Raw genomic sequence first — 23,482 nt, 5'->3', positions numbered from 1 at the left:
TGGCTCCCGCTCGTCAGCGAAAGTATGTAGCCAAATCCCCCACGTCCTAAGCCTTCTGCGTTCTGCACTCCAGTCTCGCAACGCGTTGGAATCCTCCAAATCTTAGTCACGGAAACAAACCAGACCTCTGTCTGCAAAAGCATGTAGAAAAAGAAAGATAGAAGGACTGGGAAGAAAGACCATGTGATCTCCCTGACCAATCAGCAGTCGCCTATCCCAGGACAAGTGATCTCCCTGACCAATCACTGGTCGCCTACCATACAACCGTATAGCATGCTTGAAACACGTGTTCTAAACCGTGAGGACGAAGAATCCCCCCAAATGAGCCCGCACGGTATCCACGTGAATTTCGTGAAGGTCTAGCAGCATCTTTCCGCAATGCGGCTGCCAGCAACAGGCGCATTACGTTGCAATTTGAGAGAGGCGCCCAACAAAGAGTTTCTTTCTCAAACGTGTCACTGAAGTCGTGACACTGATCGTTACCACATGTATAGAGTCGAAGTAAGCAGTCTGGTTTTGGATTCCAGCATTTTCACCAACTACACCAACAACTACACCAACAACTACACCAACAACTACACCAACAACTACACCAACAACTACATCAACAACTACACCAACAACTACACCAACAACTACACCAACAACTACACCTACAACTACACCAACAACTACATCAACAACTACAACAACAACAACACCACCAGTACAAAGCACCACTGCCACAAAAAGGATATCCCTCACAACATCATTTGATGGTGAAAAGGACGGGTCGCCAATAGAGCTACAACGGGGTCAGAAGGCTTTTCCCTTGACGTGCCGTTATGACAACACCACGGGATCGGTGGGGCACGTGAGCTGGTGTAGAACAGGGTAGGCCGTCTCGTATCGGTATCAGATACTAGAGACATCCAGATTTGCCTTCGTCAAAAGTTCGTGAGTTCCGATGTTCGCGAGTTTGTTGAAGTGGTGACGTCACATCCCGTCACGGTCACCACTTTCCAATTTCGGTCCAGATCTACGCGAAGTTCTTCGTGCGTTCGTCTGTTTTTCGAAACAGTGATAACGAGTAGTGTTATATATGACGAGTCTTTTTTATCGGAATATTCCAGACATCTGAATATGCTGGGTACACAAGCAACACTGATTTTTTTTCGATTTTTCGATTCATTCCTGTAAAATCTCCCAACTCTAAAACAAATAGGTCTAGTGGAAACAAGTGTCTTGTGCAAGAGAGATCAAGGGAGATAATTGGCAGGATATGTCGCCCGTCGACTCAAGTTCTGAGTTTTGTGTGGGTATCCGTGTTCATGCACTACGCCTCCAAAATGAACAGTTTACAGATGCACAGTCCACAGAAGCGTCGTAAAGATATTAAACTTTAACACTGCGCACATAAAACATATTTTAACATTATGAAAAGGACTAAAAGTACTCACGAAGATTGCTGATTGAGGTTCGTCAAACATGCCTTTTTCACCTCGCAGATCCCGATCTTCGGCAAGCAGTGGTGAGCGCCAAAAACCAAGCGCATGCGCATTGAGGCACAAAGTTAAAAATAGAGAGGAAATCCCCACCACCGACAAATGTTCGTCTGACGAAGGTTGAATCTGGATGTCCCTAAAATCAGCCATGACTGTGATGAGAATAGTTCGCACACGATGACGATGCTATTATTAGAGTTTAATTGAAAAACAATAATTACAACGACAATGACGTTTCTGATCAGGACGGAGATGGTGACGATTAGGATGATAGTGGCGCTGTTACCCTTCAAACAACAATTTACGATTATGATTTATTTGAAGACAATGCCAATGAGTATGACAGTGTCGTGTTGACCATTAACACATAAATGCATGTTTATTAACTTCAATAAAAACGATGACGAGTCTGGTAAGAATGAAGCTGGAGATGATTATGGTGACAGTGACATTCTAAATTTGTTTTACTTACTAGTATATATATGCAAAACGAATGTCATTGGTTTTGACAGAAGTCCGCCCCGTGATCGGGAGGTCGTGGGTTCGAACCCCGGCCGGGTGATACCTAAGACTTTAAAATTGGCGTCTGGCATTATGGGGTTAGTGCTAGGACTGGTTGGTCCGGTGTCAGAATAATGTGACTGGGTGAGACATGAGACTTCTGTCTTCTGTGTGGCGCACGTTATATGTCAAAGCAGCACCACCCTGATATGGCCCTTCGTGGTCGGCTGGGCGTTAAGCAAACAAACAAACAAAATCCTAATTAGAAAGTTATCCCAATACTCGATCAGGTATGGGAAGTTATGACAACAAGTGTAATTTTCGTGCATTTTCGGAGTTATGCTTGACACAGACCAACACAGACAATACAACCAAAATTAGGGCGGTAAACCAATGTTAATGCAATGTTCTGGTGACACAAAATGTAACGGATTGGCTGCCGCGTTTGCGAAATGGACACGTTTTAGAACGCATGCTCTGCAAAACACTGCCGATTTTGCATATGGGCAGCCTTTTGTCGATCACTCGAAATGGGCAAAAATGTTGCCGATTCCGCGAATTTGGCAATTCCATAACTTCGGCACATTTGATATATATATAGCTATTCTGATAGACACGTAGGGGATTTCGGGGGCTGTGATTGGATGGTCTCACACATCCCTTTTCCGATCATCAAAGCATATTGCTACGGAAGTCGGCCATTTTTGCCAATATCCAAAAGCATATTGGCAATAACAAAGACGCATGGTTCCGGTTTCTTCCACGTGTATAAAAGCCAGTATAAAGTACACGCATACCTCGCCAGGTTTGTTTCTGTGACTAGTCGACAGACGATGCCATTTGTTGTGTGTGTGTGTTTTTGTTGTTGCTTACCGTACATGACATGCATTACGTGTAAAAATCCAGTTCTTTAACAGGCAACAAACCTTGCAAATTTCCAGAAGCTGCAATCTGAAGCGACCTATCTCTGATTCTAGCAGACGATCTCTCCAATGTTTAACACAAAATCAGCAAACTCTCCTGTCACATAGAACGTCCATTGTATTCACGACTTTTTTCCGTGACCTTTCGGATTTCATGGGGGCTGCCATTTTGGTTTTGATGCGCTTCCTTTTCCGGTTTACGTATTTTCCGGTTTAACATAGCATTTGCGTTTTTTTGTCAGAAGAGTGATATTTGGTTATGAAGGAAGTCAAGTCCGCCATTACCTGCAACCTCAGTTGAGTGTTTACTTTGAACTTAAACTTGAACCGTAACAGTGTGTAGCCAGTTCGCAAGACCTGTTCATCTTCCTACCAGTTCCAACTGTTGTTATCAATGGGTCGCGCAGCTGGAGGAAGTGTTTATTTTCATTTGGAGCCCAACTTCAGTTCAAAACCAGTCAAGAACTGGCCTTGACATTCGTTTGGAACTTAGTTCAACGAGTATTTTCTCGAACGTAACTTTTGACCCAGCTGGTTGGCATCATGAATTAGACGTACACCGGCAATCATGTTGTGCAAAAGACTGTAAAGCTTAAAGAAGTAGAAAATTGTGGAAAATCGGGAATGCTTTCTCAGTTTGTGCACCCTGGCAACATTCATCAGGAAAAAAAACTGCATATGCCTTCCTCTGCAAAACAAAAGTCGCGCGAAGAATGCTGAACGGGCAGCGACGACTAGCTGTTCTTCTTCAAAGTAATAAACTACCCCCCAAACCCTGCAAGTTTGTGCGATTTACTTTGTGGACATGAAGCCAGCAGAGGGCTCAGGAATGCCCACTTAATTCCTTGATTTTACTTCCGTCACAAGAACTAAAAGAACATTCAATGTTCGTTAAACCTGTGGATCAAGTGACTCTAGAAGCGGAGGAAATGAAAATGACCGGCAGATCTGTACAAGATGTTGAATTCTGCCAGGGAAACGAAGCCGCTGTCACGGCAGAGAAGTCTCCGCCTACGAAAGTCGGTAGATCTAGAGCAAGGTAAACATACGTTTTTCAACGCTTGTTCACAAACACACACACACGTACACAAACACACACACGCTCACACCATCACACACACACTTATGAAAGAGATGGAATAGTTGATCGAGTGATGACAATGTTGATTGATAAGTATTTTTTGGTGCGGTGAACTTGAGGCAATATTGTTCTATCAATCCAATATATTTTACACTTTCACCCCAGAAATGAAGCACGTGTACACATATTGAACAAAAGAACCATTTTAAGCTTCCATTGGTATTGTTTCCTCTTTTTTTTGCAGACATGTTGGCAGGAAGTGAGTGTTTCACCCCACTCTTGCAAGGTAGGTTGATCACTGATGACAAGTTCTGATTGTTTTTCCTTTTTAATATTAAACGGATGACAATCCGTACTCTGCAGATGGATCTAACCGAGATGGATCTAACCGATACACGGAAGCAACATTGGGAACACACTGTTATTCAGTCTGTGAATAGTTCATGTGTGAGGGGTATTACTGCAAGTACGTTCACTAATGTAGAGAAATAATTTTGGACTCAAACTTCAAGTTAAATTGTTTTTGCTGTCAGAGCCATCTTTCTGAAGGAACAGTATTTTACATGCCACTGGATTGTTGTATATTCCTTATTTTGCAATGACAGGCTCAGCTTTCATTTGATTGTAATGTGTTTCTTATTTGAAGCTTTGTATCATAAAAGCTCTGTAGAAGTGTTGCACTTGTTTTGCAGACTGCATTAGGCGTGGTAGCTATTGCACCTCCCCCCCCCCCGCCTATTTATCTAACACACCCACCCACACACATACACAGGGTGCTGACAAAGGATCTTTTTCTATTCTCCTTCAGGCCATCGCTTAATTTCTTGCAGACTGAGGAGCAGAGGACGTTTGAGCCGCTCCTAAACCTGAGGCACACAAGCCACAAGGTAAATAAGGTATCAGTATAAAAACAAATGTTTTCACTTTGATTTTTATCGCATCATTTTTTTTAATTAAACTCTGTAAATTGTGGCAATTACACATTATGCCAATAACATTATTATGAAGAATGAAGATTTTCAACTTATCATTGAAGAAATGAAATCAAGCATTTTTGTTCATTCTGTATTTGATTATTATTTTCCAGTCTTTGGGTTGGCATAGTGGGTGAAATAAAGGTAAGGAGTGTCGGTTGGTGTTATTTTTTCGGTCTTGGTGATGTAATATTTTTCCCACGGTATTCATGGTTATGTTTGACTTTAGTGCAGATTCCAGAACAGCCTCTTAAACTGAAAAGCTACAAGGTCAACAATATAAACAGGTTACTGGTGTCTCAGGCATTGATGTTTTTAAAAAGATTTGCACAGCAATTTATGTGTTTGTAAACAGATAATGAAAATAAAGCATAACAACTTTTATATTTTGTAAGTGGAATTAAATGTTTTCATTTTTTATTTTGAAGTGTTTTTGTATTCAGGTTTTATTGGATGGGTGGGGGGGGGGGGTGGTTTTGGTGGTTCTGACTTTTTATGATGTAAGGATTTTTTTCCTTAATTAGTTATTTAATTAGTTTATGTAGGGGGGCCGAGGGGGGGGGGGGGGGCGTGGAGAGGTGCTAAATCTGTTAAAATGGAAATGAAATAAAACAATTGGTGGTGAGGGTTATTACAAAAAAAGTGAGGATTATTTCTCATACCTTTTTATTTTTTACCCAAAAATTATGTTACTGAAATTATTCATTAATTTTTAAAGAGGCAGACTGTGAGACAGGTGATGTAATTGAAGTTAGAATATCATGAGATGTTACTTACATGTACTTTCTTTACAATATCATCTAATTTGCAGACTTCATGGCAGCCACTGACCTGACGATATGACAGCCATGAATTGAATATCAAACGCAGAAGAAGAAAAAGAAGAAGACAGTCTAACAGGAAAATAATTCTGGTATGCTCATAATTTCTATGCCAGTTTGAAAAAAGTCATGAATTGAAGTTTACCCAGGTTAGACATTAGCATGTCGTAATTGTGACAATGAATGTATCCGTAAACGCACCAAGAGACTTACTTTGAAAAATTGAAGTCATGCATCGTCAATATGACTACAATCACAAACTGAATAAGGGGAAATCATGTCAATTTGGTGGTCTGGATCATCAGCTGTTGCTCATTCGCTATAATGGTCTACTTGACAAAGCCCGTCTTCATGTGCTTCTTTGTTTCTTTATACCTAGTGTAGGCAACATGTTGGCGTTTGCAGACTGTTTATTGTATTGCTGTTGTTTGTTTGTGAGTAAAACTATGGTGTGACCTCAATTGTTTGAAATTTGTTGTGTATGTTCTACTTTGTGTAAGGTGTTTCTCCATGCCCCCAGAATAACCGACATTATATTAAAACCTTCATACCCTGAAAATACTTGCATACTAGATGTTGTTTCTTATTGTAATGATTGGGGACAGGCAAGCTCTTAAATTGTGCAAGCCATCAGAAAACTGTCAAGTCTGATTTGCTAGAACAAGCGATATTAACACGTTATTAAGATGAATATTTGATTAAATATGTGCAGGAACTACTTCAGCAGATTCATATGGCCAGTCTCACAATGCAAGGAAGGTGAGTAAATTGAATTATGTCTCTCCCACCTGTTCTGTGTTTAGTGTCAGCCGTGATTGCCTGATGAGAATTTGAAAACATGTTGCTAACTAACATGAACCCAACCATGAAACGTGATGTAGGTGAGTAGCCCATCTAGAAAAACGAACCTGTTCTAATTCCGAATTAGAACAGGTTCTTTTTTCTAGATGGGCTACTCACCTACATCACGTTTTATGGTTGGGTTCATGTTAGTTAGCAACATGTTTTCACATAGAAAATGGTGGGCACCTGAACAAATATCTGCACATTACAATGAAGTCTTACTTTTTAATCTGATGGTTTAATAACCCCCAAAAACCCAACCAACCAGCACCCCCCCCACCCCTCCAAGAAGAAGCTCACATAACTACCAACTACACAATTTCATTACAGAATCAAACAATGGGAAGAATCAGGATTCAGCAGTGCTAGGTCGTTGGGGGGGATAGCTATCACTAGGCACTCAGCAATGAATAGTTGAGGTTTTCACGGACATTAACAAAATCCGGTAACCTACGGACAGTAAATTTCACAGGGAAGGGAACAAGAACGTCAAAAATGGAAAAGTATGTTTTTTCTTTCAAACCATTGATAGAGCTCTGAAGCTTCACACAAGTTTTGCAGAGAGAGCACTCGGCCTCTTCATTTTTGGCACTAAAACATGCGCACACACAAAAAGAAAGTTTTTAAAAAGTGGCACCGATGTATTCTCACACTCACAGCCTTAGAATATTGCAGTTTGTATGTTACCAAATTGAGGCATGATTTTACTCCATACCTGACCAAATCTGCGACAGTCGGGCAAACTTCTTACAAGTCGGATTGGGCCTTCAATCAAATACTCAGAAACCAGCAGCTACTTTAAGTAATACTAGTTTTGTTGTTATTTTTTACAGCTTGTACTGAATGTGTTTTCTTTTATCTCCTCAGAATCGAGTCAGCCAGAGAAAGACCATTGAGAGGGAGAGCGCACAGTAAAGCATATATGGCATGCACTTCGGTGGACCAGTGCCATCATCTTCATAACAAGAGATGCAGACTCTTCGTGTAAACAAAATTTAATTGTAAAAAGAAGTGTTTGTTCAAGGGAGATAATTTGAAGCGAATTTTTTTTTAAATCAGTAAAACTGCGTTGTGACATCCTCAATTAAATAAAAAGAATAAGGAATAAAGGTATACACACAGGTTGTACCCATTTTCTTGATTGCACTGCTTTTAAGTAGAAAGCTTTTTTTCTCAGAATTATTTTACAAATAAAATTCAAGGGAGGCAATTGATATGATAAAAAGGAAGACTTTTTTTTTCTTAGAATACTGTACACATTTAGTAAAGTATAATTTACAAGACAAAACACAGGGTTTTTTGGGGTTTTTTCTGTGCCTACTACTTGACAAGAGAACCACGAGATTTGTGCAGATTATTTAAAATTTTCTGTACAGTATATTTTACAAAGACAGATCCATACAATATATATAATTTTGTAATAGATGTTTTCAATTTGTAGGTATGTTTTTTTTTAAATCAACAGTTCGGATAGCCACAACAAGTGTGTATGTCTTGTGATTTGAGAGCTTTAGCACTGGATGCTTAGAATCCTCTTGATCATTTACTTCAGTAGGTAAAGCCACCTTCTCCAAAATCTTCTCTCCTATTCTGTGCTTACTACAGTGGGTTTGACAAGAGAACCACGAGATTTGTTTTTGTACATATGTTGCTTTTATTCTGTACACTTTAATGATTTAATCCTATGTGCACATTTTTTTTTAACTGTGTTTTTGTTTTTGTTTTCCTGTATTTAAAGTGTGTATGGAAACCACAACCTGTCACAGCAGTATTATTAATCTGGACCTCCCTGCTAAGAACGTAATTAACAGAACGTGTGCATGTAGCTAAAGAACTTAAAAAGAATTTCTGCTACTTAACTCAAAATACGTCCATCCTCACACTCATATTTTCTTAAAATAATATTTGTTCATACAAACATGTTTGCGAATTATTCAATTTTGCGTAAAATATTCAATTACGATTTCTTTGTGTGTTGCAAAATTATGTAATACAAGAAAAGCAAACGCTCGATCGAGTCACTTTCGCAGTTCTGAATATTATATGAGGCATCAGATGGACAGGAAGAAATTGCTATTCACAACACAATGAGTCACGTTCACATAAAATTTGAGCCCGGTCACTTTTATAGTTTCCGAGAAAAGCCCAACGTTAAGTTGTGTGTTGCCGAACAGAAAAGGCTAGTTATCTCCCTTGTTTTTCTGATAACGTTCGTAAAAGGCTACAGATGTAAATACTTTGATGTAAAGAATAATCCTACAAAGTTTCAATCACATCCGATGAACTTTGTCAAAGATATAAAATGTCTAATTTTTCCTTTGACGCTGACCTGTGACCTTGAAAAAGGTCAAAGGTCAACGAAACCATCGTTAAAGTGTAGAGGTCATTGGAGGTCACGACTAAACAAAATATGAGCCCGATCGCTTTGATAGTTTCCGAGAAAAGTCCAACGTTAAGGTGGTGTCTACGGACGGCCGGCCGGCCGGACGGCCGGCCGGCCGGACAGACTAACACTGACCGATTACATAGAGTCACTTTTTCTCAAGTGACTCAAAAATTATGCAAGATCAAATTCAAAACAGCAATAAAGCTGCTGACGGCAGAATACCTCTGTTGACTTCTCTATCTGTTGGGTCAAACTATGCCACAGACATGTTTCTTCTAGAAGCTCAATATTACGTGGTACAGTCTCAAAGACAGAACAACGCAATAACCTTTTTTTGTGTAGATTCGATTGACTTTTTCCTGAAATAAAATATTCATGAAGCCGGTTCTGACTGAGTTAATATATTTCTGGAAAGCTGAACAATGCAATGCGTCTGTGACTGGTGAAGAAGCAGAGCTGGAGCTTTTTGTATTGTTTGTCGTTGGTTTTATTACACACGCACTCACATACGGTCAACAAAATGTTGCATGTTCCTGCTTGACAAACAAATGCCTGCATACATGCGTGCACGTACGAACGTACGAACATTCATACCTGTGCAAACAATCTGCCACTTCAAGTTCAACACCCAAACCCCACACATTCCTCCAAAAGGAGTCTGAAGTATAATACTGGCATTGGGTACATCACGAAGCGTCCCGGTACCGAAGCGTCCCGGTACCGAAGCGTCCCGGTACCGAAGCGTCCCGGTGCCGAAGCGTCCCGGTGCCGAAGCGTCCCGGTACCGAAGCGTCCCACTATAACGCGTCACAGGGGTACCGGGACGCTTTGGTACCGGGACGCTTCGGGAAGCTCCCGCGCAGTAGGGCACGAAGCGTCCCGGTACCGAAGCGTCCCGGTGCCGAAGCGTCCCAGTACCAGTCACCACGCACATCCTCGGCTCGCATGCCAGTGTATTTTGCAATCACTTGGTCTTCAACGTGCACAAGACAAAAACTTTCATACTGGGGTCTGAAGAGTACTCGGGTCCAGCGCGAGCGTTTTTTTTTATTACCCAAATGAACCCAAACAAACCCAAATTAACCCAAATGATACAATTTAAAAGTCGGAGGCAGAACTGAAAAGATTTTTTCCGACGCTCACGCTTAGTGAAGCCAGAAAGCGTGTGTGATAACAGACATATCCCTCTTGTGAACGGAAGCCTACGGACTTTTCCCCCGAACTTGTCCACACGGGTACAGTATTTCCAAATTGGTGTGTTGTGAGTACAGATCTAAAGTAAAGTTGGGGAAAAGTTGGACAAAAAGTGATTTTTTTTTACCGAAAGCAAATCAAGGTCTGTGCAAAATTAAAAAAATCAGTGAAGTCAAGGTCAAATCAAGGTCAAGATTAAATTTAAAAAAAATAAATATGGTTAGTCAAGTCAAGGTCAAATCAAGGTCAACAAGGGCGGATCTGGGGGGGGTTACACGGGTTACGTAACCCCCCCCCACCCCACCCCCCCACCCCCCCAAAAAAGAGGTAATTTATTGGCTCAGGATGCACCAGATAGCTCTATTTTGCTTCTTTGGATAACAAAAATTTACGGGGGGGCATGCCCCCGGACGCGAAATTTTTTTTCACACGTCAGTTGCGGGCTTTCAATCCCGAAGGCTATTTCCGAGTAGCTACGAACGTAAACGGAAGTTCCGATGTGTTCGGATGCTTATCGATTTGAGTTGTCGTTCGTGTCTCGCTGACCCAGTACACGGTAGCGCTGGAATGAGTGCAATCCGAGCTACGAACTTTGCCGATTGCAGAGCGAAAAGAATGCACTCAGCACTCGCTCAATCCATGCTGAGGCTCAAAAACTCCCAGCTTGCAGAACATCATACAGACAGCAGTCTTTCTTTGCTCGCACCATTGGCGAATGGAACGCCCTCCCACCACAGGCAGTATCCTCAGCCTCGGACATTTTCCTCTCACTGATTGTCAATCATCGGTTTGGATCAACCAGCAGGTAAGTTATTGTTTTTAAAATCCAAGACATGACCATTGCAAACGTGGCCTTTGTAGAACTGAGCAAGATTCATCTGTTGTGTATGTCATGTGTGTTACTGAGTAACTGGGTGTGACTGTGAGTCACAGAGTGTGTGCTTGTTGTGTTCTTATTTTTTTACTCAAGTTTAGAAAATGCTTGATCTTTAATCTATATGCACAGAATCAAATGTTGCTGTATCAGTGTATGAACTATGGTTGTAAAAGAATAAACAAAACAATTACTGAATTAGTGAGTGATTTGGCTCTGATAGTGAAGTTGAAATAGTACTTATTTCATTTTCAAGACATGTTAATAGTTATGTTAATATTGTTATGGTTTTTTTCAGGTCTCCCGAGAAACCAGAGGTGATGTGCATCATTCATACAGCTCCTGTCTTTCAGTTCCAACAGTTTACCTTTAAACATGGATACCAGGATGACTTGGCATGGTGCTTTACATTACAGACTACCCCTGAAGAGTAAGTTACACATTTATAAGGTATTTGTGATGGTAGTCTGTAGCTATAAACATGCATGTAGTGTGTACTGATGTAGATCATTCAGCAGTCTTTTGTTCTTTGTAAATTGTATTACATTTACAAGTACTTTGTAGATGAAATTATTCATACATTTGAAGATGCATAGTAATACTGTGCATGGTAATTCACTAATTGGTATGATGTACTTTGTATACATAATGGTACAAATATCTTTATTTTCTCTCTCCTTCCCATCTTAAAGTTTGTTGCAACCCTATACTCATAAAGTGCATTATGCTGTTTGTATGAACATTGATTTGAACTATTGTGATGCAAGAAAGTAAAACATGAAATAGCTAGAATGAAAGATTTACTCATTACTGGAATTATTTTAAATACAGTCAGTCCTTTCCTTGGCTCACAATCACAGATCTGGCCAGTTTTTTTATAGTTTTTTTTTAAATTTTTTACATGGAATAAGAGTTATATAATATAGTAAAACGTATCAACACCCTGACTGCCCCTGCGCAGTGTTAGAATTTTCTGAATGACTTCACATCACATTTCTCAACAAAACTGTAAGGTGTCAACGCTAAATAGGGAATGTGTGTGGGATGAGGGCTCATGCTGTCAATTAAAAAAATAGTAAATTTCCATCACATTCCAGAAAAACCGCTCACATCAGCAGCATAACAAGATATGTCGTTAGAAAGGTTCTTGTGAGGAAGTCTTTTTAATTTTAATGATGACAGATTCTTTTTAATTTTAATGATGAAAGTATATAAATAAATGGTTTTCACAGGAAGGAATGATGGCACCTGTAATATTACAGAACAATGTTTACAGTTTAGTTAATAGTTGTCACTGTCAGTATCACCCACACCATTCTCCATCCCACTGATTGTGTGAAGAACAAGTACATGTATTACTTCCTACCTACCTACCTTCCGGCACCCCCACCACACACCCTCTTCTCAATACCAAAAACATATCCCCATCAGCGCACAGCAAAGTCTGAATGTGCTCAGTAATACATTTTCTTTATTTTCCAGGAAGTGAGGTGCCGAGATATGATGTGCAGGCAGCTTGCAGAGTGGTGCCTGGCTTTGCTGAGGATGATGATCAGATTCAGTCCATTCTGTGCTGACAGAGCTACCAGAACTGACCCACACTGCTGGCATGACCTTTACAGCTGCATTCAACACTTTACTTTTACGCTGGTAACTTTAGGTTGCTCTCTCTCGATTGAGCATTTTTATTTTAACTAAGGGGAAAAAGTAAATGCCTCTGCAGAGATTCGAACCTAGGACCTTGAGATTTTCAGGCCCATGTCCTAACCACTAGTTTTTTTTATTGTAAGATGGATATATATGTCTAGTGGATTCAGCTACATGTACAAATACTTTCCTTTGTTTATCAGATCTCTAAACAGCGCGTTGCCTCATTAGTTTAAGATTCTCACATGCAGATACTTTCAAATACCACCCTGTAACAATGTGTGTGTTTACGTTTGTGTGTTTGTTTTGTAAAAACCAGTCTAAATGATCTAAGGACAAATGTGCCAAATTAGAACTTGCATTCTCAGCCTATAGTTTTCTTGGGCCATTCTTCTTCTTCTTCTTCTTCTTCTTCGGCGTTCCAGTTGGGCCATTCATATGAGTACTAAATATTGTGAATGCATTGGTATTCCTAGACTATCACACATGTGAGACTGCCTTTTCTTACTTTTGTGAAATGTGTGAACTCACTTTGTTTACCTCTTTGTGTTAATAAATGCAGTTTATCAGTTACCTCTGTTGGTTTCTTCTGCAAGTATGTCAAATGGCCCACACACACCCTCATGCGCACACACACACAGACACGCACAAAATCAGATCTCAAGTGTAAGTATTCTTTTTGCAGTTTTATTTTAATGCCCATAATCAGTCAAACAAATAATTATATCATCACACTTGCACCTAAGCTTAAAGTAGCAGTCCTGCATACATAATGTGTAAATGTTTCAGGTCACCATTTGTCCTGGCTTGCAAAAGCAATAAGAACACCTCTACACAAACACACGTACAGTCAACTGGCTAGCTGCTTCCCTGTAAGGCATATTTGTCTATGAATTAATCGATTTTCCGCAGACAGCAGCCAGGTAGTGGATCTTTAGTATATGTCCAAGCAGACGGTTGATCTTATTACAACACATCAAGGAAATATTTAAAATAAACTGATTCCAAAATCTAACCTTCCAAAGTTCATAATCAATAAAGAAGAATGGTATGTTACTGGAACCCTTTATTTATGACTTAAGGCAATGTGCGGCAGTAAAATTACCAAACTTAAAGGTACTGAACTTGTCAAATCCAGGTGCATGGATCCCCTGGGGCTTTTAGTCATACCTCAGGCAGCTATCCGTTAGAAGAACTACCAAGTTCACAAAACACATTAATTTGTGTCTCCAAGAAAAGTTGTGTCGCACACTTCAAATTCAATTAAAGGGGCCCTCAAGAGCCATTTTTCGGACAGGTTTTAAGTAGCCTATCGGAATCCTACCCTTTCAAAATATCTGCTATCAAATTTTCGCTTCGTTTAAGTACTGAATTTCGCTGTTTCGGCGGCTTCAACTGCACTTCAAAAGGTAATAAACGCTTGCTACAACCTTTGGAATAATCAAATACACGCTGTGAATGATCAAATGTAAGTTGCTTGGTCAGGAAATAATATTTTAGAGGATGGGCGCGGGAATATTGATGGTTGCTTCTAGTAGCGGCATGCAAGCTTTTTCCAAATTGAAACTTGGGTAAAATATAGTTTAGAAGTTTGGGATTCTGATCAGCGAATAAAAAAGTAGGCAAACATTGTTCTGGATTGGCCCTTTAAGGCAATTTACAACCACACAAAAGACTCTAAAAAAAGTGTTATACATTCACTAAATCAATCAATCAATTCTTGATTATAAATCAATCAATCAATTCTTCATAACCGCCACTTTACAACAAAAACATTTAATTTGCAACCACAAGTAAAATCTCAGAAAACATACATAGAAAACGAACATAACTACAAGAAATGACACACAAACTGAGATGGGTAAGTACAGGTAACAGGTAAGATATTTACAGGATATATATAAACTTAGATTTACAACCACACAAAAGACTCCATAAAAGTGTTATACATTCACTAAATCAATCAATCAATTCTTGATTATAAATCAATCAATCAATTCTTCATTACCGCCATTTACAAGAAAAACATTTGATTTGCAACCACAGGTAAAATCACAGAAAACATACATACAAAACGAATATAACTACAAGAAATGACACACAAACTGAGATGGGTAAGTACAGGTAACAGGTAAGATATTTACAGGATATATAAACTTAAATTTACAACCACACAACAGACTCCAAAAAAGTGTTATACATTCACTAAATCAATCAATCTTCTTCTTCTTCTGCGTTCGTGGGCTGAAACTCCCACGTACACTCGTGGTTTTTGCACGAGTAGAATTTTACGTGTATGACCGTTTTTTACCCCGCCATTTAGGCAGCCATACGCCGTTTTCGGAGGAAGCATGCTGGGTATTTTCGTGTTTCTATAACCCACCGAACTCTGACATGGATTACAGGATCTTTTTCGTGCGCACTTAATTGGTCTTGTGCTTGCGTGTACACACGGGGGTGTTCGGACACCGAGGAGAGTCTGCACACAAAGTTGACTCTGAGAAATAAATCTCTCGCCGAACGTGGGGACGAACTCATGCTGACAGCAGCCAACTGGATACAAATCCAGCGCGCTACCGACTGAGCTACATCCCCGCCCAATCAATCAATCAATTCTTGATTATAGATCAATCGATCAATTCTTCATTACCACCATTTACAACACAATCATTTGATCTGCAACCACAAGTAAATTCACAGAAAAACATACAAAACGAACATAACTACAAGAAATGACACACAAACTAAGATGTGTAATTACAGGTAACAGGTAAGATATTTACAGGATATAAACTTAGAAATAGAGTCAGTGCCATAGTAAATGGATATCATTTAGAGATAATTCGAGATTAACAAATAATAATAAACACACACAAACACACACACATACTCTTTCACTCACTCCCACACTGCATTACCACTCATCTTTCTTGCATACTGTCATGATAGTTTGATTTGAAAATCAGAACGAGAATTAGCAACACAAATGTGTAGATAATGAGAAGTCAAAGAAAACTGAAACGTCGTGAATCGACTTTCACATTCCAAAACATTGGAGCAAATAGCTTCAATTTCAGTCAAAAGCATCCGCTACAGAAGTACTGTGAACAAAACTTCAGAGAGATATATACCTATTGCCACAGGTAAAATGCGTTCTACACAGTCAGTGTCACAGTGGAACCTAATGATTCATTTGTGAATCTGATGATGCTTTTTACCCAGTGATTTGTTATCTTTCACACACTGAGACAGGCTGTGAGGCGCCTTTTTCCTCTTTGGCATTGATGATGCAGATAAAAGACATCCATCACCTGATAGTGGACGTTTCTGCGCACCAGCTTGTGAATCTTTGGTTGGACGGCCAACACCCTTGAAACGAGAGCCAGGCAAGACAGACTGCCTTCGCTGTACAGCAGTAGGCTGGACAGGAATGCGCTTGCTGGAAATCAGTTTACCGTTAGATTTGCATGTTGTTCTTGGCAAGGAAATTCCAGAGTTGTTTCCAAAGGTATTCAATGCACTAACCAAATGTGAGTCACTGGTTATCTTGCCTGCTTTCCTGTTAAATGCTGCCAAGGCTGGTCCAAAGTACTCTGGATTTGCCGACACTTTGCCTTTCAACATGGTCACAAAGCTATCCAGATCAGCTATCATTGATTCAGGTTCTACTGATGACGCAGAAGAAGAAGCTGGCAATGTTGTTGGCAAGCTGGAACTTGCTGTTTCTGCAGGCCGGTCTGTGTGGTCACTGTGTGTACTTTCATTCAAAGTATCTGTGTTGACAGCAGGTGTCAAGTGACTGGTGCTTTGGGCCCCCCGCAATGAATGGAACCAGGACACATCATGTAATTTTCCAGTTCCAATGAGACACAACAGTTGTCTCATTTCCGGGTTTTCTGGAATGAAATTCCACGATGTGAGGCTGAACTGTCTCACGATGCTGGCCTGGTGTTTGCATGGCCCCCCAGTGTTGCCTTCCTTGCAGGTGCACAACCCCACAGTCATGTCAACCCTGTAATGACAGCTTGGGTCAGCACTACTCTGGACCTCAAACTCCATTTCACCAACTCGGTTGATATACTGCGGATCAATGGTGTCAGTGGCAGGCAGCAAGAAACGAGACTGTTGCACTCTATATAAAACGTTATTTGCGACATCCACACAACGCCTCTCATAGTACAACTCCATTCGTGTGCAGACAAAATCCACAAGCTGCTGCACATTGAAGGCTTTAGTTCTGTTCAGCACGCGGTCCTTCAGAACTCTCATGGCGGTTTCGCAGAAATTATTAGTATTATTTCCACGAACCAGCAAATCCTTTCGATGACAAATGGCCCACTGTTCTCTTCGGGAAAACATGCTCTCAACGTATTTAAGAACCTTTTCATTTTTTTTCAAAGTACCATCTTGGACAGCAGCCTCATATCTTTTCAGAAGGTCGGGTACAGAATCTGCGTACAACATGTCTTTAACAAGATGGAAGACATGAGGCCTTTCTGACAACACAACTCCATTCTTGGAGTCCCATACGTATCGCCAGAAGGCCTGCAGAATGTGAAAAGCACAAAGAAGTCGGGAAGACTTTGGAAATACTTCCCTTAAAGCTCCTTGCTCCGCTTTGCAGTCGTCAGTCATGAAGATCTGAGGTCCATTCTTTCCTTGGCCGAAGAAACCTTCCTCTCCAACCATGTTTCGAAACAACTCTAAGGCTGCTGTCACAGTGCTTTGAGATTCACTCGTGGTAATAAGCACGCCTAAAGGTAACCCCCCCACACAGCTGTGTGTCAAAAGCAAAAAGACACGACAATTATTCCTGTCAACATTTCCTGTTGCATCTATAAACACCATTTCAGCACTGTGTTTTACAAGTTGATGGACTCTTTTCATCATTGGTGTGCACACCGCTACAATCACCTGATTGTCACTGGTGATATCCATGGCAAGATAGTGTGATTGTTTCTGCGCACTAGCATTCAAAGAGTTATCTGACAGTGTTAATGAGTCACTTGGAATGGCCTCTTCTGCAAGTACACAAACATCTTCGGCAGTGGCACCAAGCGTACTACTTTCACTCACTTCTGGTAATGTTTCAGTTACAGTGGTACAAGCGTCCTCAGAGACAGAATTAATGTTACCATTAAATTCAGTCTTTGGTTCTGTGTCAAGGCAGCTTACTATCTCCTGGAAACGGGCATTCTGGGCTGCGACGTAATCCTCCAGCTGTGGAACTTGGGATATCCCAGAGCTGCTCCCATATCTCTCTTGGCACAGCTTGTAATGCAACCTGAAAAACACCACATAACCTTATCATGAAAAAAGAATGTACTCCGACACCATGACGGCATCATGTGTGTACTGTGGGGAAATGACTAAATCACCAGCGAGTGTGTGTTGTGTGTGTGAGTGTATGTGTGTGTGTGTGTGTGTGTGTGTGTGTGTGTGTGTGTGTGTGTGTGTGTGTGTGCATGTGTGTAAGAGCATTGCATTCTGTTTTACCTGTCTGCCCACGGATATGAGTGTAAAAAAGTATTTAATTAAGCTTCTATTCTAAACTAAGTATTGTAATTAATGTGGTGTGAGTGTGGTCAAATCAAGTGAATGCCACTTCTGGCGGTTTCAAGTTCTAAAAACAGTTAAGGACCAGAACCAGTTCACCAAACTGTCCAAACCAAAGAACATTTTGCTGAACTCGGTTAAGCGTGAACGCCGGTTCGGTGAATTCCAAGACCACTGGTTCACCGACCCACCATTCGGCCAGTAAGTCAGCCCTTTACAAAGGCACTGACACTTTTAGGGTTTGCCAAATTTTTTTTTGAAACAAAAAGCTTTCCATGGTGAAAGTACAATCTAGCATTAAACTTTCTTGCATGAAATTTGAGTTCTCCTCAGACATTGAAATAATCAGAGGATGAACAATCATACGTTGTTAATTAGGTAGATGATATACTTTAATTTTCCCTCGGAATTTTCACATCAGACTTTCTCTCATGTTTTTACCTCCCTTGTGTCGGTCTGTCTGATCTAGTGGGATCGATGCCAGTGATACTTTTCAAGTCTCAGTTTTATTTAATGATAACAGTATATTCATTATATTTTCAAGATATCTTGTGGAACCAAAAACAGTATCTTTAAGAACAGTATTGTCACATAGATTTCTCAAATTTTAGGAATAATAGTATCAGACAAAAACATGTCAGTATTAACGTTAACATTGAACAGGCAGACAATGGAGGTGTCAGTCCTTTTTATGTAGACTACTTGTTTAAGATGTAAGCAAAGGGGAGTCATCATGCATAGTTTGCTTACCTGTACACATAGTCACGATCAGGACACTTGGACCGATCGCCACCGATGAAGACATAGTCGTCGGGATGATCCAGCTGTAGATCCAGCTTAAACATTTCAAGCGCAGCTGCAGGTTGGTAGCCGTCAAGTAGAAGCTTTTCAATCTTCAGTCTTGTTTCCTCAGAGACATCCCGATGGCTCAAAGCAGATGCAGCTTGAATTGGGTGGTTGTGGCAGAACTTCATGCGAATAACCGCCGGATAATCTGTCAGATGTATGTCGGTTGACCTGAAACAAAGCATGCCATGTGTATGTAATACAGGTTCCAAAAATGAATGATGGGGTCAATTCCAAATAATATTGTGCTGCGGCAAGTATATCACTAGAGTAATTCTCATACAAAAAATCATATTGATTCCTAATTCCATTAGTTCCACATAAATCATGCAGACACCACCACCCTCAAGTGTCCCTCAAGCCACATACACCGATCATCTCCGTCACATGGTCGCAGTCTTGGTTTCGAATTCGGACTGATGTCCTAATGCCTCAACTAATGGCTGTTGATCCAATCATGTGCTCGAATATAAACTCAAAAGTGTGTCTCCACTGATTATTTTAGTGCTGATCTGTCGCTCTGGTGGTCCAGTACGAAAATACCACAGTATAAACTATAATGATGAAGATAAAGATGAAGTGATTGAGTGCTGTGCATTATTTTGGCTTCGCTTTGGCACTGTCTTGGTTTGGCTGGTCTGTGTTCAACGATGCTCGCCTGGGCACTCAGTTTGCATGGCACAGAGTAGCTTGGCTATGATATTAGGACGGCGCAATACCCCCATTTCCCTGTGACCAAATTTCAGTCAATCACAACCATGTGCTTGTCACGATAAAAAAATGAACACACACACACACACACACACACACACACATAGTGAAACCACCCACCTCCCACAGCAGGGCAGCAGTAAAACAGTGAAATGTTAGTGGTGAAAAGGACAATTAATCTTTTAGACCTATTTTGTAACAAAGGAATGAGTAAAATTGACTTGTCTTTTTGCAAATACTAACAGTCCCAGCAAGAAAGACCAAAGGGTCTAAACTGTCACTCAGCGCACCATGCTTTCCATGAAACATAAATGTAGATTCTTGCGAGGTAAATTTGCTTTTATAAAGAACATGTCATGTCACAGCCCAAGGACGCAAAGAACCAGGTCATGACAAATTGAACATTTTACAATTGTTAGTGCATTTTCATCATGATACATAAGTAAATGATATCCCCCCCCCCACCCGTTGAAAAAACATGCTTTGGCCTACACAATGAACCACCTCCTAAAAAAAGTATATTTTAGCCCATGGATCCTGAGATGATCCTGTCCTGCATAATCGTGAATTTGGTGAAATAGCACAATTTTAAAGTGCGCAATGCCCCTTTATTTTTGTTTTTAAATGAAAACTACTGTATGACATGCCCCATGTAGATATACATGGTGTCACCAAGTTCTGTAGAAATCGGCTGATCCATATATATAAGAGCGAGAAAATTAGTCTGTATTGGCAAATTGTGTGAACAAGTGTGACACACACACAAACAGAATACGGAACAACTTTAACATGTCTCCCGCTTTGTGGGTGATGTTATAAAACATTTGACCAGGAGTCACCAGAATCAGACATTTCTTTAAATGTTAATCTAAGACCTGGGCCTGGTAACATACCATGTGTTTCACTGACTGTCTTTCAGTTTCACTTTCAGTTTTAAGTACATTCACTTTAGTGTCTTATTCTCAGAGAGTCAATGTACTTAAAAAAAACTCAAGTCACCGTTTTAAAGCTTACCTGTTCGCTCTCTTCGTCCCATCCAGACGACACTGCTCTGTTTTGTAAACAGTCATGTTGACACTCGCCGGGCAGTTAGTGTTTTTTGACCTTCTTCGGTCATCAGCAGTTGATGACCGAGGCTGTGTCTTGTGTTGACATTTGAAATCAATCTGGAGAAGCACACAAAAACAATTTGAATTTGAAAGACACCAGAAGATATAGATGCAGTTTGTATAACAAAGGAAAATGTGATTATAGAACAAATGAGGAAGGGTGGTGGAGAAATATCAGGCATTTGGCCTTTAATAATTTGACAGACCACAGACACACAAACATAAGGCCAAAAAAAAGTGTGTTTAGCGGTTGACTGATGCTGTTTTTGCTCCCGACCCAAAAACGTCTATGCATTTTCAGGGGGACAAACAACTAACAAAGTCATAATCATCACTCAAGAGTCAGAGACACCAGTTCGCTCACACAAGTACCAACAAGCAAAGACAAACAACTGTGGAAGTACTAGTTATCTTTTGATCTAAAATCCGAGGAGTATGCAGGTCAATGTATCCACACTACTGATAATAATGATAGTACAAAAAATTCTAAAGTTACCAACCTACCTACCTTAACAAAACCAGTCTGCCCAAAACACATATATAAATGTGTTAAAAAAGTGCAAAAGCTATTGTAGGAATGTAACCGTTACAGAGCAAGTGTTTGCACAAGTATGAGTCTTTGTATGAGCATTGGTGTGAGTACATGTGTGAACGGGTGTCTGTGAATGTGATACATATTGATATGATATTTAATTTTGCTTTAGGATGGAATATTTCATAACTTGATAAAAAAATTCAACTTATTTTACCATGTCAATTGTCATGCTAGCTAGCTACCTATTGTGCTGTGGTGAGTATTATATCACAAGAGTAATTCTCATACATAATGCTCAATCCACACCACCACCATCCCATACCCACTGCCCTCTCCACTACAAGCCCAAGTGCACTCATTGTTTATTTGACTGTGACCAGAAGTGGTGTGCTGCTCCCAAATGTGTAATTGATCCTCGCAACGGAGGATAACACATTTATATGAAGAAGAAGAAGAATTAGAAGAAGAAGAAGAAGAAGTTATTAAGAAGAAGATGAAGAAGAAGAAGTTATTATCCAATTATAAAGTGGTCATCATGTCTTCCATTCAAAGTACTAAGACAGTGCTCACCGAGTGCTCACTGAGTTCTTTAATATGCATGGTAAATGTGCACATATTTTGCAAAGTGCATCATTCATAGTGACAAATTACTTGCTCTCTGGCAAGTAAACTATGAGAAGTATACTAGCCAAAGGCCAGTGCCCCATGTTGTGGACTTTCACTTTCAGGCCTGCGATATGAAGAACACTGATTCATTATTGATGATTTGGAGAACAAAAAGATTGAAGATAGGTCTACCTTGTGTATCACTTTCAAACCTAGGCATGGTTTGGTTCTCTCTACCCGAAGAGTAGTCATGGACGATTCGTTGAAGCTGTTCTTCCAAGCCTCAACATCTTCTCGAGTGGCAACATTCACTCTGATAGTGGCTTGAAAGTGGTCTCGCACGCCTTCCCAGGAGCATATCAGATGCTTAAACTTGCCTACAGGCAACAGGTGCTGAAAGTGGAAAATAAACAAAGTTAACAATAACTGAGCAAGCTTGTTACAGGGGTGTCGTTTGACGTCAGACATCGGTCATAGACCTGATTTTTTTTCTGAATTGTCCGAGAATTGTATTGAAATCTGGTCAAATGTCCGTCCGTTTACATGATACGCTGGTCCATGGCCGCTCAATTTGACATAATACAGGTCTGACCTAAATCCGCTTATTCAAGGAGGTGGCAAATTAACTTACCGTACATAAGTTACAAGCACAAATTTCGAAGATGAACTTCGAAAACAATCTCTCGTATTCGTACTCAAAGCGACTCTGAGTGACGGCCAGACTGACCTCCCCTGCCATACATCAGACCATTTGAAAACAAACTATTCCCGATTTTCCAGACCGTTTGAGAATATGTAAAAATGACCTCCATGGAACCCCCGATTAACTTGAAAGGTGTACTTGTAGCCTCATGCTAGTAATGAACAGTATCAGGATGCATACGAGTGACCTGGGACCAACAATATTTTTCGGCAAGCATTTCTTTCCGACCCCCCCCCCCCTCTTCTCCACACTAATAGTGACGACCCAAAAAATGAAAATGTAATCAATATATATTTCTTAAAGGCACAAAAAATAAGTTAGTTAGGCGACCATAATTATATCTGCGTACTCTAGCATTTTTCTTCAAACTCAAACTATTTATAGTTCCTTTTTACATTTAGTCAAGTTTTGACTAAATGTTTTAACGTAGAGGGGGGAATCGAGACGAGGGTCGTGGTGTATGTGCTGCGTGCGTGCGTGTGTGTGTGTGTGTGTGTCTGTGTGTGTGTGTGTAGAGCGATTCAGACTAAACTACTGGACCGATCTTTATGAAATTTGACATGAGAGTTCCTGGGTATGAAATCCCCGAACGTTTTTTTCATTTTTTTGATAAATGTCTTTGATGACGTCATATCCGGCTTTTCGTGAAAGTTGAGGCGGCACTGTCACGCCCTAATTTTTCAACCAA

General features: G+C 40.3%; 1 protein-coding gene and 2 long non-coding RNA genes across 4 annotated transcripts; 2 read left to right on the top strand and 1 right to left on the bottom strand.

Moving 5' to 3' along the window:
- The first annotated feature begins 2,876 nt into the window (after positions 1 to 2,876).
- On the top strand, positions 2,877 to 7,604 carry LOC138973578 (uncharacterized). 2 transcript variants are annotated; one of them, XR_011458072.1, is made up of 6 exons: positions 2,877 to 3,947; positions 4,234 to 4,275; positions 4,798 to 4,885; positions 5,775 to 5,876; positions 6,497 to 6,543; positions 7,495 to 7,604. It is a non-coding gene; the product is annotated as an uncharacterized lncRNA (long non-coding RNA). The 2 variants fall into 2 exon arrangements; XR_011458071.1 differs by having other exon boundaries at positions 2,886 to 3,947; positions 4,798 to 4,876.
- A 3,015-nt stretch (positions 7,605 to 10,619) lies between these two features.
- On the top strand, positions 10,620 to 13,301 carry LOC138973577 (uncharacterized). Its single transcript, XR_011458069.1, has 3 exons — positions 10,620 to 11,012; positions 11,380 to 11,511; positions 12,564 to 13,301. It is a non-coding gene; the product is annotated as an uncharacterized lncRNA (long non-coding RNA).
- A 100-nt stretch (positions 13,302 to 13,401) lies between these two features.
- On the bottom strand, positions 13,402 to 23,004 carry LOC138973576 (uncharacterized). Its single transcript, XM_070346290.1, has 4 exons — positions 22,284 to 23,004; positions 20,856 to 21,007; positions 19,035 to 19,301; positions 13,402 to 18,012 (listed from the first exon to the last, which is right to left on the bottom strand). Exons 1-4 carry the CDS (start codon positions 22,557 to 22,559, stop codon positions 15,918 to 15,920), a joined length of 2,790 nt encoding a protein of 929 aa, XP_070202391.1. The 5' UTR covers positions 22,560 to 23,004; the 3' UTR covers positions 13,402 to 15,917.
- Positions 23,005 to 23,482: the final 478 nt, after the last annotated feature.

The sequence above is a fragment of the Littorina saxatilis genome, linkage group LG8 (assembly GCF_037325665.1).
Source record: "Littorina saxatilis isolate snail1 linkage group LG8, US_GU_Lsax_2.0, whole genome shotgun sequence".
NCBI classification, from domain to species: domain Eukaryota; kingdom Metazoa; phylum Mollusca; class Gastropoda; order Littorinimorpha; family Littorinidae; genus Littorina; species Littorina saxatilis.
This window is presented reverse-complemented; position numbering and strand designations above follow the sequence as displayed.